At 38.8% G+C, this 18,704-nt stretch overlaps 1 protein-coding gene across 11 annotated transcripts in view; it reads right to left on the bottom strand.

Moving 5' to 3' along the window:
• LOC138165081 (ecotropic viral integration site 5 protein homolog) overlaps positions 1-18,704 on the bottom strand; it is a 219,197-nt gene that overhangs the window by 123,245 nt on the left and 77,248 nt on the right. For all 11 annotated transcript variants that reach the window (XM_069093217.1, XM_069093218.1, XM_069093219.1 and 8 more), the window contains one exon: positions 16,034-16,263. In XM_069093217.1, the coding sequence (XP_068949318.1) occupies positions 16,034-16,263 (230 nt within the window). The remainder of the gene's footprint in view (positions 1-16,033; positions 16,264-18,704) is intronic.

Below are 18,704 nucleotides of genomic sequence, written 5' to 3'. Positions count from 1 at the left end.
GGATCAAATGAGATAATATTTGTAAAATACTATGCAAAACTTAGAGAGTTACATAAATGCTTAAGATTTATTGTTGTTGGTAGTAATACAGAAGAGACTGATTAAAAGGTACTTGACTATGCTTATTTATATTACGAAGTTTTTCCCTCCTTTCTTTCAGTTTTTAATTGAGAGACAATAGTTAGAAGGGGGTACGTGGGAGACTGTTACTAATAATGATAACCCCCCTCAAAAAAGTGCCATTTTAATAATTTTTTAAATGTGCATAAGAAAGTAGAAGGAAATTCAGGATGATGCACAGCAAAGGAGGAAGCTTTGAAAGTAATGTGTAGAATTTATTTTATACTTTTTTGAAAAAATCAAATGGAATACTATTGTGCTGTAAGAAATGATGAATAGGCAGAGTTCAGAAAAACCTGAAAAGACTTATATGAACTGATGTTGAGTAAAGTGAGCAGAACCAGGAGAACATTGTACACAGTAACAGCCACGGTGTCGACGACTGAGTTTGACAGACTTAGCCCTTCTCAGCAATGCAAGATCCTAAAACAACTCCAATGGACTCATGATGGAAAATGCCATCCACATTCAGAGAAAGAACTATGGAGTCTGAACGCAGAGCAAAGGAGACTATTTTCTTTGTTTTGTTTTTTTTCTTTTTCATGGTTCCTCCCATTTGTTCTAATTCTTCTATACAACATGACTAATATTAAAATATGTTTAAAAAGAATGTATATGTAGAGTCTCTATCAGCCTGCATGCCATCTTAGGGAGGTTGCGGGGAGGGAGGGGGAGAAAATTTAAAACTTAAGGAAACAAATGCTGAACATTAAAAAAAAGCAAATGGTATAAATCTTTCTGTGTTCTATTAGAAAAAAATTTTTTGTTTTGGTGTTTAAGCTTACAGAATAAACAAAAAAGAAGAAAGGGAGGTATATTTTCTCATCTTTTTTGGGGATCCAAGTTTGGTTATTATAATGTCACAGACATCACAAATAAGAGGAAGGGATGCTAGTAAGCTGAAGAAAGACAGTGGGAACAGAGCCACCTTAAAAAAAAATACTAAGGTAAAGTAACATACTGTATTTACAACAGAAGAGGGAAGAAAAAATATTACTTGTAAAAAAAATGAGAAACAGAGGAAAATATAAATCTAACTTTTATAACATCAAATGTGAATGGATGGAACAACCCAATAAAACAAGAGTGACAGACTGGATAAGAAAATAAAACTACAATCTACGGTGTACAAGAAATACATTTAAAAAACAAAGACATACAAGAAATACAACTGAGGGAAAAAAAGTCTACTATGCATCAAGTGAATCCAAAAAAGTAGGAGTTGCAATCATGCTATCTGACAAAGCAAAAACAAACATTCAAAAAAAAAAAGGGATAAATAAGGAAACTACAATATGCTGAAAGGAACCATAAACAAAAAAAAAATCTTAATTAAAAAAAAAGTATATGTTCCAAATGCCTTAGCATTTGAATGCATAAAGGAAACATCATCTGAACCACAAGAAGACAATAAGAATTATACAATAGTGACAGGAGAATTCAATAACGCTCTTTCAGTTTTGAATAAATCTAATAGAAAGATAAACAAAAGGTAATATATGGAACTGAATAAATTGCTGGAGAAACTAGAGTTAAAAGACTTATGGCCTCTTCTAAATAGGGCAGAAAAAGCATGTAACTATTTTTGTATACCACATGGAACTTTTACAAAAATGTTTACCCTAAAATTTACCCTAATACAAAATCCATGTATTAGGGTAAAGAGATATTGCAAACAAATGAAAAATGGAAAAAAAAAAAGTTAACACAACCTTTATAGACACAATAAAAAGAGTAACTGGTTCTGGGACTACAAACAAAAGATAATAGACCCAAATGGAGACTCAACAATAAAATCCCCCAAAATGAGTGGGTCAAAGAACAAATCACAGAAATGATTAATAAACTATGTAAAAGGAAATGATCCGGCCCTGGAGTCAGGAGGACCTGGATTCGGATCCAGCCTCAGACACTTAACACAAAAGCTAGCCATGTGACCCTGGGCAAGTCACTTAACACCAATTGCCCTCCAAAAAGCAAAAAATTAAAAAAAAAATTTTAGAAAAGGGCAGCCAGGTAGTATAGCAAGTAAGAGCACCGGCCCCAGAGTCGGGATGACCTGGGATTGAATCTGGGCTCCAATACTTAGCACCACACCCGGAAATAACTGGCCGTGTAATCTTGAGCAAGTTACTTAACCCCAATTGCTTTAAAAAAAAAAAAGAAAATTATAATGATAATGAGGAAACAACATATCAAAATTTCCAGAATGTGGCTAAAGCAGTCCTGAAAAAAAAAATCATTTCTTACAAACATACAAGAACAAAACAGAAAAAGAAAAGATCAATGAACTAAAAATGTATTTTAAAAAATTAGAAAGTTAACAAATAATCAAACCTAAAAGTAAACACAAATGAGGAGATATCAGAAATTAGAGGAAAATAAATTGGAAACAAAAAAATAGTGATAAATAAAACTAAAAACTGGCTCTTTGAAAAGACTAATAAATGTCTAAACTTATCTAAACTATCAGAAGTCCAGATAAAGATCTTACTTAACCCAATCTCAAAAAAGGAAATAGATTCAGCTGTAAAGGAACTATTAAGGAAAAAAAGTCTTGATCTATTTGGATTCACAGGAATTTCCTATCAAGCTTTTAAAGAACAATTAATACATATACTTAAGAGATTATCCACAAAAATTGAGGAAAAAAAACCCTACCAGAATTTTTTTATGAGAGACATATAGTCCTAATTACCAAACCAGGAAAAGATGAAACAAGAAAACTAATGGCCTATATTACTAATGAATATGAGTCAAATATTTTAAACAAAATCTGGTCAAAGGGTCTACAGTAATTTATCTAAGAAATCATTCATTACCTTCTAGGGGAATTTACACAAGGAATACAATCAGAGTTTAACACTAGGAAAACAATCAACATAATTAATCATATTAAAAACCAAGACATCGGAAACCACATTAGCCCAACAGATGAGGAAAAGCCTTTGACAAGTACAATACAAACATTAAAAATCCTACAAAGTACAGGACTAGAAAGACCTTTTTTTAATATCATAAAAGCATCTATCTAAAACCAAAAGCAAGCATCATAGGCAATGGGGATATACTAGAATTTTTTCTAATAAAAACGAGTGAAGCTAGGATGCCCACTGTCCTTACTATTATTTGACATGGTTCTCAAAATGCTAACAAGAGCAAAGACAAGAAAAAGAAGTTAAAGCCACATATAGAATGGTAAAGAGGAGATAAAATTGTCCCTTTCTGCTGATGATACAACAGTTTACTTGGAAAATCCTAGGGAACTGGCAAAGATACTAATTAAGATAATACTTTCAGCAAAGTTATAGGTTAAAAAATGAATCCTCAAAAATCATCAGCATTTCTATATAATAATAACAAAAAACAAGAAGCAATAATAAAAAGGGAAATCTCATTCCGAATAACAATAAAATGCACAAAGAATCTGAGGGTCAATCCATTAAGGCAACACAAAAGACTTAGAGACAATTACAAAGTGTTCCTTAAAGAAATAAAGATTAACTTAAATAACTAAAGATAATAGCTAGCATTATTATAACACCCAGCATGGGCCAAGCACTGTACAAATATTTTATATTTGATCTTCACAACAACCCTCAGAAGTAGGTCCTATTATTATCCCAATTTTGCACATGAGGAAACTGAGGCAGACAGGAGTTAAATGACTTGCCCAGTGTCGATAGCTATTATCAAAGGCTGGATTTGAACTCAGATCTTCCTGACTCCAGTCCCATTATTGTATCCACTGTGCCACCTCATGTCCTTGAAATAGCTGAAGGAATATTCAGTGTTTATAGCTAAGCTGTGTCAATATAATAAAAATGACAAAACCACCAAAATTAATTTATATTTTTAATGTTATACCAATCAAATTACCAAGGGAACACTTTCACTTTATAGAACTTGATAAAATAATAACAAAATTCATTTGCAAAACAAAATATCTAAAATTTTAAGGGCAATCGTGAAAAGAAGTAGAAACGAATGGGGAATAGCACTTCTAGCCCTCACTCAATGTTACAGAGCAGCAGTCATCAACACCAATTGGTGTTGGCTAAAAGCAGACCAAAGGAACAGATAAGACAATAACCCAGTGTTTGGTAAAGTGAAAAACAGAAATCATCTATGAAAAAAACTCCTTATTTGATAATATTAAATATTATACTATTAAAAAAAAGTTAGAAGAAACAGATCCTATACCTCTCATAGCTCTGGGAAAGAGATGTATTCTTATCCAAACAAGAATCAGAGGCAATTAAAAAAAAAGATAAAAGATTACTTGAATCTGAAAAACTTCTACACAGATAAAATGAACATATTTGGGATAAGAATGGAAGTGGTCTAATGGGGAGGAAACATATACTGTAAACACACATGTGTGTACATATATATACACACACACATATACATACATAAATATCATTACACATCGTCTTTGAGAAAATACAAATTTAACGTAGTCAGTGTATTTCCTTGTAAACTTCTTGTGCTTCTCCAAACAATGTGGAGCCACAGGTATGATGCTTCTGATCTACCCTGACCGACTCCCGAGCCGGCTGAGAGGCAGCTCATCGTGGTGGACAGAATACTGGATCCTGGGTCTGAAGATGCAGGCTCACATCCTGGCTGAGTCACTCACTACTACCTGAGTGACTTTAGCCAAGCTGTTCCTCTAGACTCCAGTTTTCTCATCTGTAAAATGAGAAATGAACTCTAACATCATTTAAATGGCAAACTGGTGCTTCCTCAAGAAGCACCAGCCTTGGTTTCATGGTTCCATGGTCTAGGTCGCAGAGGCAGAAGGAACATGAGCTAAGCAGCCCTTCTCATCCCAGGTTCTAGTATGGCATTTAGAGCATGCCTCTGAGCACCCCAAGGAGAGCTACCTTAACAGCTCTGCTCCCCAGTCCCATGACCCTCACTCTCCTCACCCTAGGGCGTTCACAACCACTGTGCTACCTGGCCTGGAGACTTGCTCTTCAGAGCTGAGGAGAGGTGGGGAAAGAGGAAGAGAAGGAATAAGAGGAGGAAGAATGGAACAGACAGAGGCGGAAATCAGTGTCAAAGGCAGACAATGCACTCCAATAATAAACTCTTTGAAGGCAGTCAGCTCATACCTCTCCCCGGCACAGTAAGCTATTCAGATTAAGCACTCAATGAATGTTATCAATTATATAGCTTACATGTTTTCTAACAAAGAAATAATATACAACTCATTTCTCTCCCACTATAATCAATTGATATGGAACATATTCCAGAATCTGGATCTTTAAAGATTTCCTTATTATTAAGACAACTCATAACAATAATAGCCTAACACCTACACTCTGTGCCAGGCACTGTACTATGTGCTATATAAATATTATCTCATTTGATCCTAACAAACCTGGGGGGGGGTAGGTGCTATTATTATCAATATTTTACATATGAGGAAACTGAGGCACGCAGAGGCCAAGTTACTTGCCCAGGGTCCTACTACTATTAAGTGTCTGAGGCTATAATTGAAATAAGGTCTTACTGACTCCAGGCCCGGGGTTTTCTTGCCACTGTACCACCTCATTGCCTAATAACAGAATGAATACTGACAGATTGGAGAGTCCAGCATGAACAGGTGCTGATGGAACCTTTCCAACCCCCTTTTAGTCACAGGGAACCCTTCTTCTCAAACTGTCTTGCCAATGGCCTCTCCTAACTTGACCCTGATGCCCCTCCCTCTATCTCTACCCACTTAGAAGAAAATCCCAGAGGCTCATAGGACCAACCCCTTTCCCTTCTTCTATCCCACTCCCTACAGGAGGGCCACCGGATATTACCATCTACCCTGACAACACCCCTAAGGATGAAAGCCTTTCATCCTTCCTACAGCTAAATCCTTCTTTATGCATTGTCTTCTCCAATTAGGAGATGAGCTCCTTGAAAGCAAGAATTCTTAGGGTTTTTATAAAAGTTTTTATTGACCCCTTTGGTTTTATAACTGTCTCAATTTTCCATTTGTATCTCCAGAACCAGGCAGAATATATGACACATTGGCACTTAATAAACAGCTTTCCATTCATTCATTGATTCATTCATTCCTGATGAAGGCCTTCCTAAAACCCTGACCATACAAATTTTCAACCTCAACTTCTAACCTACTTTCCTCCTACCACTTCTGGCAAACACTGGCTTCGCCATCTCATAAAAACTACACTGTCTTTAATATTCTGTATTTCGAGATTCTCCTCTCTAAGCACACCTCTACTTCCCATTATAGCTCTTCTCCTACCTCTCTGTGACTTGAGTCTCTCAAGACATCTTTAGTTTTCCCAGTCTAGGTCCCTGACTCTGTTTCCATTTCTAGTTCTGACCTCACATTAGGTGATTTTGATATTTTAAAATGTTAAATAGTTGGCTCCTTTGACTCCTAACCTTCTAAAGTTGCTGACCAGTTCATCTCCATCCCTGGGCAATGCCTACTCATTCATCTGCTGGATATTGCTGAAGAATTCCATAAAACCGAACTCACTGAAGTCCTGACAAATCTGCTTCAGGTACATAGCCTTATTCGGGTCCTCTCTGCTGTTCTCAATGACTCCCCATCTCATTCTGTGCTTATTCTCAACTGCTTTGCTTGCACTCAGACTCCCAATACACACAAATCTTCCACACTCAGAACAGATGACTTACCCCCCCAAAAAACCCAAATAAACCCCAAAACAGATCACTTAGCCTCTTATTTCCCAGAGGAGACCAGAGACATCTGATAAGAGCTTCCTCACTGGCACATTTGCCATTTTCCCTTTCTCCTTCCTTCAGATCACATTAAAGATTAAGAATTCTTCTAGATCTAATGCTTCCACCTACATCCATAATCTCCTCTACTCTTACCTCTTACAGAGCTTTGCTTATGGGATAACTGCTTCTCTCTCTTAAATATCTTCACACCCTCCCTCATGGTTTATTGTTCTTTCCCATCCACTACAGACAAGCTCAGGTATACCCAATGTTCAAAGGCTACCAAGAGGAAGAGGATCAGAATTTAGAACTGGAAAAGTCCTTAGAAGCCAATGAGTCCAACCCTGCCTTTTCACAGATGAGGAAACTGAGAGAGGGAAAGGACAGAAGCAGACCCTGTCTGAATCAGCACCTGAACTCAGGACTTCCTGACTCCAAACCCAGCACACAGAGGAGCAAGATGGCACAGAGTGCTAGGCCTGGAGTCAGAAAGACCCTAGTGCCAGTGTGGCCTGACACTCTCTAGTTCTGTGACCTTGGGCAACTCACTTCCTCTCCATCTGCCTCAGTCGCCTCAACTATAAAACTGGGGGGCAGTAGCACCCTCTTACTAGGATTGCTGTGAGCATCAAATGGAAAATATTCATAAAACACTTAGCACGTTGCGTGGCACACAGTAGGTGCTACATAAATGCCTGTTTCCTTTCATTCCCCTCCTTCCTCTCTAGTACTATTTTCCTTTATCCAAATTCTTCTAAAACTATCTAAACCTCACTTACCACTCCCTTTAAACTTCTGTAATCATTATTCTACTAAAACTTTCTCAAGGCTCACAATAACCTATAGCTACCTTAACTCAGCCCTCCTAAACAGCTTGGAAGCATTGAACACTGAAGCCACTCCTTCCTTTGGTTTCCACCTCTCTTAATGCTCCTTCTTCCATGAGGTCCTTATGCACTTCTCATCCCCACAGAATAAGCAATCCTTCTCTCACAACACCAAAGGCCCACCCCGCCCTGTTTCATCTTCCCCACTGATGCTCACATCAACCCTGTTTCTAGAGTCTGATAAAAGAGAATCATGGATTTAAAGCAGGAAGAGGCCTTAAAGGTAATTAAAACTAACTCCCTTACTTTATAAAGAATATTATATTTTATGAGGAAATTGGGGCCCAGAAATATTTTCCCAAAGCCACAAAATCTATAAGCAGCTAAGGTATAAACCCTTGGTCTTTTCAATTCTAAACTGACTCAGCTGCAAGCTGTAACCTCAGGATTCTGCCCCCTCAAGATCTCCCACAATCCCTTCTGGCCAGGCATGGCCACTTGGCATTGTCCCTGCTTCACATTCAGCTCCCTCCCAGTTTAGCTCCACTCCAAGGACCCTCATTCCAGAATACCTCCTGTGGTGTGGAGGAGAGATGGACAAAAGGAAGAAAGAAAATCACAGAATAGCCTCCAATTGCAAAAGAAGTACAGAGGCCTGTGTGGTTAGGAAGACAACTCCCTCTCTGAATCAGCCTCTTAGAATATACATATAGCTTACTTCAAATCTCAGTTCAGGTTATCATTACCTCTCCTGACCCACGTCAATGTTAAGTGTCCTCTCCCTCCTCAAAAGACACTATTTACAGGTGATGCCCCCCAGCATTATTCAACTGCAACAGCCTTCTCCAAAGTCACCAATGATCTGATCTCTCAGTTGCCAAATCCAGCAGCCTTTTCTCAGTCCTCATCCTTCTTGACCTCTCTGTAGCCTTAGACATTGTCAATCACCCCCTTCTTGACATTCTCTTCTTTCTAAGTTTTCATGACACTGCTCTCTCCTGGTTCTCCTCCTGCCTGTGGGACAACTTTTTTCTCAGTCTCCTCCCCTGGATCTCCATCCAGATCATGTCTGCAAAAGTTAAGTACCCCCAGGGCTTTGTCCTAGGCCCTTCAGTCTTTTCTCTTAATACCATCTCACCTGAGAATCTCTTCAGCTCATTCGGATTCAATTATCATCTCTCTGCTAATAACTCTCAGATCTAATGGTTCAACCCTCACTTCTCTCCCAAACTCCAGTCCAGGAGACCTCCTCACATATCCAATGCCTAACAGGCATCTTAAACTGAAGGTACCATACTCATTTTAAAGTCAAGATGTCCAAAAATAAACACACTGTCTTTCTCCCTACCTCTTTCCTTTTCCTAATGCCCCTATTACTGTTGAAGGCATCATTCTCCTTCCTAGTGACTCAGGCTCACAACCTAGTTATCATACTTAATTCTGCAGGATCTCTTACCCCCCGTATCCAATCTGCTGCCAAGTCAAGTCAATTTACCTTAGCAACATCTCTCATATTCACCCCCTTCTCTTCTCTGCCACTGATACTATCCTGGGGCAAGTCCTCATCATCTTGGGCTTAGACTACCACAAATAACAATGTGCAAATATGTATGTAGTATCATGCTTTTCAAAAGAGATTCCCCTCACTGCTTACTAAACTAAGCAGAAATAACAGGTCAAGAAAAACAAGTTGATAAGAGAAATCTCCATAAGTAGAATGAGGGGAGAGGGTAAGGAATTTTGATCTGGGAAGTTATAGAGAAACCAATAGGGGTAGAAATAAACAAAAAAAAAACAAACAAAAAATGCTTTTATAATAGGACATTTGGCTCCAAAGCAAAGAAGAAAAAGTCTAATTCAATAATGATATGGGAAGAATTTGCGAAAGACACTGGTACTTTAAGGGGGAGAGAACCTTGTTTTCCCAATGATCACAGAAAAAAAAAAAAGCCTTGGCTTCTGTCACTGTCCTTCCCATTAGCAGCACACCCTTCCTCACTGGTAATTTACTACTAGACTTTCAATATGTTCTAATCTTCTTAGAATTTTGCCAACAGAATACACTGGAACTGAGTGAAGGCCACAGAAGATTCCTCATGAATAAATGTAATATAATCATTAGTATGTTAACCATAAAACATCTGCTCCAGCTATTCGAAGACCTTTCTTGCTCAGCTCTTATACCACGACCTCTGCCCAAGATATAAAGACACCTTTTCTTGTACACTAAAAGAGATTTTACAATTACTATCCAGAGTGACTGAGATTTCTGAGGCTACCATAATTCAAATAATTAGTTCAATCTCTCTATGAAATCAATTCACTTTCAAAGATTTCTCAAATAAGTAGAAAAGGGTCCCAGAATCTTATTCTTCATATAAAAATCCAAGAAAACACCAAAATAAATTTATCTAAAGTATTTTAATGTAGGATAGAATCTTTTTTCAGAGTTTATTAGTTTAAAAGATGAACCAGTGCATTTTTCCAATCAACTACCCCCAAAACATACAAAAAAAATAGTTGAACTTTGTGACAGTCTTTATAGGAAGTACACATTATTGCAACACATGATATTTTTAAACTACACAAAGAGAAATAATTGAAAGATTTAATTTGTAACAGTTCCTCTTTAACTATATAGCAGTATTAAATCAAAAACCTACCTGTTCAAATTCATACCTTCCTAGAATAAGTACCTTCAAGAAATAGAAAATCAACTGACTGGGGGAAACAACAAGTGGGAAAAAAAGTTCCCCTTTCCACTTGGATTTCCTTCAACTCTACTGATTATTTACTCTGAAAAAGTACTTTGAACTAAACCATTTCTCAGCAGAACATAGGGGGATTTTGCACGGCAGATTCTCAAATTTTGGTCATCTCTGTAATAAAATCATTTAAAGACAATGAAATTATTTCCCTAAAGCTTCTGAAAATTTTAAAGTATTTATTTGCTAAATTTTGTAGGGAGATTAAACTATGAATACAGACAAGCCACTGCCCATGCTTTCACATTCTCAACATAAAAATAATCCTGGCATTCTGAAGAGAATTAGAGACAGCACTACTCACACAGGACATGAGGATTTGATCAATATTATTCTAGAACAAAAGAAGGCTCAGAGATGTAAAAGGCAGCAGAATACAAATGGAAAGAGCCCTTGATTTTCAGTAAAAAGCCCTGGGGTTGAGTCCCTGCTCTACTACTTACTACTGACCAGTATGAACCTTGCAAGGTCACTCCTCTGAGACTTGGTTTTCTATTTCATAAAACAAAGGACCAGTAATCACACGCTTTACTCCCCGGAGGTGATCTGTGTCCTCTGCACGACTTAACATTTGAAGGCCATCACAGCAGTCACATAATCAGGCGAGGCAAGCCACTCTAACCTACTGTGCCCTCAGGAAGTCTGATGCTGTAATGAACAAACTTCCTTCATTTTAGGCCTTTTTCTTTTATGCTAGTTTCATTTTCTGGTTCTCCCCAAGACGCTACTGCGTCACTGATCTTCCTTTCCAATATCGGGAGCGCTTTCCCTTACACTCCTCAGTTCACAGGTCTTGGCAAGTGAGTCAGTTCGGCTTGCGCCTCAACACCGCGGCCTCCTGCATCATCACTGGCATTCTGAGCTTCACGATACACAAATGAATTGTCCAATCCAGATGCTGGGAGTCATCATTACTGATACCCAGGATACGCTCCCAAATTTCTCAATGAGTTCAGTACCTAGTTTACAGTCTCCACATCTCTACCCCAACTCTGCTGTCCCACGAGGGGACTTCATCATTTATGCTGATTTAACCTTTAATATTCTTACCTCCTAGTTCTTGAATCAACTCACCTCTCATGACCTCCACTCTACTCCTCACATCTCACTCCTATTATCTGTTCCACAGGCAGTATGCCATAGAGGAACAGGCACGGGATCTAGGAATTAGAACGAGGTGGGTTCAAATCCTCCCTCAATCACTTACTAGTTGTATGACCTGAGGCAACTCACTTAACCTCTCTTTGCCTCAATTCCCTTATAGTTAAAAAGTCTTTTTTTTTTTTTAAAGACCAGGTCTGGATTCAACAGCCTCTGAAGATCTTTCTGGCTCCAAATCTGTGATCCTCAGCTATACACAGAGGTAATCACACCTGACCCTGCCATCACCCACAAGTGTTTCACTCCCAAGATCAAGAACTCTGAAATTCCTTAATCTGTCAGTCTTCTATTAATTAATCTCTTCCTATGCTCTACTCTGCCTAAACCTATTCTTCATCCTCATCATGACCACTCCATACTTTCCTAGGCTCCCACCTCTGTTATGGCTACACTATTCTACCTTCCCAATTTCATCACCTTACTGGACTAGTTCAACTATATACTATCCTCTACTTTCAAATCCTTTGTTCCTTTATCCTACTGCTTCTCAAACCTTGCCAAACCCCAACCTTGGATATCCGCTACTCTATGCCTATTCACATACTGCTGAACAGAGATGAAGGAAGTCATCCAACCATGCTAACTGGATCAATTCTGTCTCCATAATCACATCTCTGTCTAACCCTCCACAATGGCTATTTCAATCTCTTCCCTGCTCCCCCAGTACCCATTCTTCGACTCTTTCTGCTAAGGTACACACACCATGCTTTACTGAAAGAAGAGAGGCCATTTGCCAAGTGCTCTCTTCTCTCCTCCTCATCTGATATTCTTGCTCCTGATCTAACAGGATGACATCACACCCCACTACTCCTGCCCTTACTCCAGTCTCTGGTAAAGAAGTGGCTTTTCTCCTTGCCAAGGCCAACTCTATCCATGTACCGCTGATCCCAACCCCTCATACCATCTAGGGCACTGCTTGACCATCATTACCCACAAAGTCATATTCATATTCGTCTTATTCTCTTATTCTCATATTCATTCTCTCTCTGCCCCCTGCCCCATCTTTTTCATCTATATATCTTCATTCTTAACCCATCTACTGGTTTCTTCTCTGCTACACAGAAAACCTCCCTATCACTAAAAACAAAACAACTTATTAGACACTTAAATGGATCTCTGATCTCATCAATTCAGGAGTGTCCTCCAATGACAGATTAATATACATCCATAACCATGCAACTATCATCCATCTTCACTCCCAAGTTTGCCAAAGGGAATCCACTCTATCTGCTGGAGTTCTTTCTCAATTTCACCCTATATCGTGACAGTACCAAGTGGAGAAATCCGGTCATCCACTGGTCACTCTGTGTTCTTGCCACATGGTCAACCCATCTTCTCTTCCTTCATAACATCTTTTACTCCTGCTGTTCTTTGCATTCCCCATTGTTTACATGCTGTAGCCTGATCAAACCTACCATTCTAATGCCTTCTGCGGGACACTCATCTTAAGGTCTTGGGAGGCAGGGCTGTGCCATATAGTAACACTGGTAAAATGTTTGTATTTAAAAGATGAGACTCCTTCCTTAATTAGGGAATAGCTAAATAAATTGTGGTATATTAATATAATGAAACTATACTATTACTATATATCTATACGTATATCTATCTATACTATAATGGTATACGCTATGCTATTAAAAATATGGTGAATGTAAAGAAGCCTAAAAAGACTAATTAACCTAGGCTTCATCAGCTTTGTTATACGGGATGGTTCTATGGGAAGATGCAGGTGAAGGGTTGGAGAGGGAAATTTAGATGTAAAAACAAAAGAAATTTCAAAAAATTATTTATTTTTTTAAAAAAAGATGGGTGTTGGGGCGGCTAGGTAGCTCAGTGAATAGAGCACCGGCTCTGGAGTCAGGAGGATTTGAGTTCAAATCTGACCTCAGACACTTAATACAAAAACTAGTCTTGTGACCTTGGGCAAGTCACTTAACCCCAATTGCCCTCCAAAAAGAAAAAAAAAAGATGGGTGTTTGCCTTGATAGGAAGGTTGTGGATCAGTGCAATTTCTAAATCCAACCCACTCTGCTCCTCCCTTTCAATTCTGGGTCCAGCTCACTGTTTATCTGTAATATCTGTCCCAGATATATATATGTAATGGGAATGCAAATTTGGAAGATCTTCCCTGCCCCTAGGCTGAAGTGCACCTGAAGGCTGGGGTGGGAGGCTTGTTTTTCAGTAGATACTTCTTGATTGGCTAGTGAGTCAATAAGGTTGTTACATTCTCTGAGCCAGGAGAAGGGTATATAAGCCCTGATGTGTAGCTTTGTTTTGGGGGCTCACTTTGAGAAGTGTTCTGTGATTTGATCTGTGTTCTGAAAAGCCGTTGTCCAGAGCCCCCCCAGCTTTGAAAAACCCAGATGTTGACTGGGTATGGATGTAATGGTTGGACAGTTTGGAAATCTGTCTACTTGATCTGTTTCTGTCTTGATAATTCTGCCTGTATGCTTTGAAGTTCGGGGTGCTGACCTTTTTCCCCTGAACAAGGTAAATGATATATGTCTGACTGATTAAAGTAAGCTTGTTAACCCATTTTGAGTTGCTTTCCTTTATCAAAGCAGATCCAAGAACCTGTGTGAGCAGCCACCCTGGGGACGCCGGGGTGCTTGCTGCTACAATATACTGGTAGACAAGTACTGGAAAATGAACATTCTTAATCCACTTGGTCTTTCCTGAGAAGATGGACAAGTCAAACTTCTTAGAGAGATTACAGATCTCTTCTAGGAGCCTCTGCCATGTTTTAGGGATTGATATGGACAATATTATGTCTTCTACAAACAGAAATATCTGGAGGACCTCACTATTCTTAGGGAATCTGTCCTGGACCTGAATTTTGTGCTGGATCTCTTCCAAAAGTAGTGAATATTTTTTGGAAAGCATACATATCCTTGTTTTATATCAGAGGGTCACTGAATAAGAATATTTCTGTTGCTAGATCTTCCAAAGAATCAATGTTTTTTTGTGACCAACAAACAATGAACACAATGAAAATCTTATCATTTTCACATGTTTCAATTCTGAGGTGGTAGAAATGTCATCCACTGTTGAATACTGCTTGTGAAAACCCACTAATTCCAATACCCTTATCAAGGAGTCCCTCAATTCACATACATATGGATGATTTTGTATAGATGGGAAAGCAAGCATAGGTCAGTAGTCACTGATGTTCTCTTGGTCACTTATCTTCAATATAAATAAGGTTCAAGATTTAAAAAAAAATTGTATCTTCCCTTTTGTTCAATACCAAGAACACTGGCTCCTCAATGCTCTCATGACTGTGTTGCTTCCAGCAAAAATGTATATCCTGCTACTTTTTCAGGGTTTGCTCTCTTTAGGGAAATATCTACCTACTCTATAAGCACCACCAGGACTGTGAAGTTAGGGTCCAAGTGTCCCACAATCCTTGACAGAGGTACTTTCAGCAGTCGTTATTAGAAAAGTTAGTGAGGGGGGCACCTAGGTGGCGCAGTGAGTAGTGCCGGTCCCGGAGTCAGGAGGACCCAAGTTCCTTTCCGGCCTCAGACACTTAACACCCACACCAAAAAAAAAAAGAAAGAAAAGAAAAGTTAGTGAGGGCAACAAGAATGAATGAATTCATCTAAAAGTTAGTCCAATGCCACTAAGATCACATGACACTTTAGAGAGAAATATATTCATTTATGAATTTTTAAAAATTTAAACATTTGCACATACCTTCCTAATGGAAAGTAATTCTGAAACCAAAAGAGAGTATTCTTGTTAAGCTTTAGTATTATATATTCTTATGACACAATGGTATTAAGTACCATCTTCAATGAACAGAACTGCAGTGGGCAGAGATGGGAATGATTCCCTATTTTCTTCCCCTTTGGAGCTGGTAACCTGGGCAGCAGTTGGCTCCAACAGTTCTGAATAGCAGCACAAGGAGATGTAAGGGTAGGGTATGAAGAAGCCATATGTTACTCCCAAGGGAAGTAACTGGCTTTACACTAATAACTGAAAATTTTATCCTTGCATAAGAGGAAGAGACAAGGTCTCTTTCCTGCATAAACCTGCACACTTCTTTCTCCAACCTCCAAGTCAGAGTTCAAAAACATACACAAGAAAATAGTATTTTTTAAAACCATGTACTAAACTCTAAAATATGATACAAATCATCCCAAATTGTCTAGAACAAGATAAAGGATTTTCTCATTATCTGATCCAGATCTTCTGTAAGTTTTGGGCAAACATAAATAGTGCTAATAATAAGAACAGACTACAAACGACAAATAGTAATTTTCTTCATGATATGTTACAAATAAAATTTCAGTTAATTATTATTCCCACTTAAGAGAGATCTTAAAACATTGGTAATGAGCCTTTTCCAATGAACCTCATATGCTACAATTAAAGCAAGGGGCCTATCAGGATCTCTGGCTCTTTCAAAGATATGTAAGAAAACTAGGTCACCCCACTCACCTGTTTTGTTCTTCTAGTTTAGCCAGGAGTTCTAAGTCGTCTGGACTCAGCTGTGATGGGGAAGATGGTGAAACAGCTGGTGTGGACAGCGTGGTTGAGGAGGATGTTGTATGTAAAGAAGCAGATGGACTTGCCACCTGGCTGGCCATTTGACTGACTGTCTGCGAGACTGTGTTCTTCACCCATGTGAGAGTAGAACTCAGCTTCCCTGCAACCTTGTCTGTCGCCACCTGTTGATCAAACATACACATAAACAGTTGGCACAAAAATGTCCATTCTACTGTATTTTTACACAGTAATGTCTCTAAGAATTTTTCCTATACCATCATTAACCATAGGCTTTTTCTTGATACACGTAACAGGTAGAATGATGCCATTTGACAGATGTCTTTAAAATGTCTAACTCTATATTTTAAAAAACTAGAACTCATATTTTAAAGGAATAACAAACAAAAAAGGAGAACAATCCTGATTGTTGAGACATCCTAAATGGTATTTGATTAAAATAACAGGCAGTGTTTAACACTGGAAAATACAAGACTTATTAGGGATAAAATGCTATCACAAAGACTTATTTTGTAATAATAATAACTAGTATTTAAAGAGTGCTCTGAGGTTTGTGAAGCACTGTACACATATTATCTCATCTGATCCCCACAGCAACCCTAGGAGAGAGGGGCTATTATCATTCCCATTTTACAGTATGGGTGAGAGGGTCACACAGCTAGGGAACGTCTGAGAGTAAACCTGACTCTAGTTTTTATAGTTACAAAGAGCAGAACTCGGACCACTGAGTTAAAAGAGGACACATTTCTGTTCGATATGCGAAAGGATTTTCTAACAGGTAAAACTGTCCAAAAGTGAGTTGGGCCACCTCCCCATCACTGAAGGAGACGCAGTGGAAAGTAGATTTCAGAGAATTTATAAAAAGGGGCTATGTACATTAGGTAGGTCCCTTTCAGAACATCAAAATTCTATGTCTAAGTCCTACAATATAGAACGCATTCATCTGGAATTACTGATACAAATTCTGTTGGATGGGAAAGCTTGCATATCAATTAAGCATTCAAAAGTTAGTGTCCATTTAGAAATCAGTTAACAAAAGATGTCCTTTTGGTATATTTGCACATTTTACATAAACACATCTATGTTTATCATGTCTACGTGAGCTGTGACTTTGGTTATAGAGCCAATATCAAAAGGCCCATATATTTCCTATGTATAAAATCCAGTACTCGTGCTGTACACACCGCAAAGCTCCAGCCACGTGTACTCATAGCTAATCACATACATTCACCTCAATGAAAGATCTGGGCAACTGGTCTTTAAAATGAGTGAAGGTGAACACCACACACACACACACACACACACACACACACACACACACACTCCTTATATCTCTCCCCCTCCCCTAGGGAAATCAAGGACGACTAGTGAATGATCTATCAGCTCTTTTTAAACTGGTAACACATGCACCACCAGAGCACCCTGAAAACACCAGCACTCTCCATTCCTCTCTCCACCCCACAACCCCTGACTTATAAAGGTGAATGAATACAGCGAGTCAATCAGCCTTTATTAATTGCTTCCCATGTGGCTGAGCCTACAGGGCTATCTTTTACAATTATTTGCATCCCTAGCCCTTAGCACAGCAACACAGTAGGTGCTTAATGTTTTTTTTTTTTTAAGGTGCCAATTTTAAATAGATTTTATTCTCCAGGACAATTGCATTTCCACTTGTTTACAGTACTGATACAGTGCAATGCTGATCACTTCTCTCCTTCTGCACACATTCAAGTATTCAGAATGCCCAGATTTACACAGTAGCTTAAATGTTACTTTTAAATTGCTACTGCCTTGGCTACAAATTTGAGTCCTTCAATTTTTGGAAAGCTGTGTGGAATGCTCTTTCTTCTGGTATGTTTAGTCTCCCTCTTCAATGGTGGGTCCAGAAGAAGCCCCTCCAGATGGGGCTGCTCCACCCCCTGGAAACTCCCCAGGTATGTCTCCTGGCATGCCCCCTGCACTCTGGTACAGCTTAGTAATGATGGGCTTGCAGACCTTCTCCAATTCTTTCTGCTGATGCTCAGATTCTTCCTTCTCAGCAGTCTGGTTCTTATCCAGTTGATTATTTCATCACATTTGTCAAGGATCTTCTGTTTGTCTTCACCAATTTTGCCTTGCAGTTTTTCATCCTCTACAGTTGCTTTCATGTTGAAAGCATAAGATTCAAGAGAATTCTTGGAAGACGCCTTGTCTCTCTGCTTTTCATCCTCAGCCTTGTATTTCTCAGCCTCCTGGACTCAGGAGTCTCAGTGAAGACACTCAGTGTCTTCTTTGCTCAGACAACCTTTATCATTGGTGATGGTGATCTTGTTCTTCTTGCCAGTGCTCTCATCCACAGCAGAAACATTGAAGATGTCATTTGCATCAATGTCATATGTTACTTCAATCTGAGGAACACCCCTGGGTGCTGGAGGAATTCCTGTGAGCTCAAATTTGCCAAGCAGGTTGTTATCCTTTGTCATTGCTCTCTCACCATCATAAACCTGAATAAGCATACCTGGCTGTCCAAATACCTGGTAAAGGTCTGTGTCTGCTTGGTGGGGATGGTGGTATTGCGTTTGATCAGAACGGTCATAACTCCACCAGCAGTTTCAATTCCCAGGGA

Source organism: Petaurus breviceps, unplaced genomic scaffold (assembly GCF_028583685.1).
Source record: "Petaurus breviceps papuanus isolate PSGF00001 unplaced genomic scaffold, PetGlider_PUasm1.0 207, whole genome shotgun sequence".
NCBI classification, from domain to species: Eukaryota; Metazoa; Chordata; class Mammalia; order Diprotodontia; family Petauridae; genus Petaurus; species Petaurus breviceps.
Note: the sequence above shows the minus strand (reverse complement) of the source record. Positions and strands in the feature narration are given on the sequence as shown.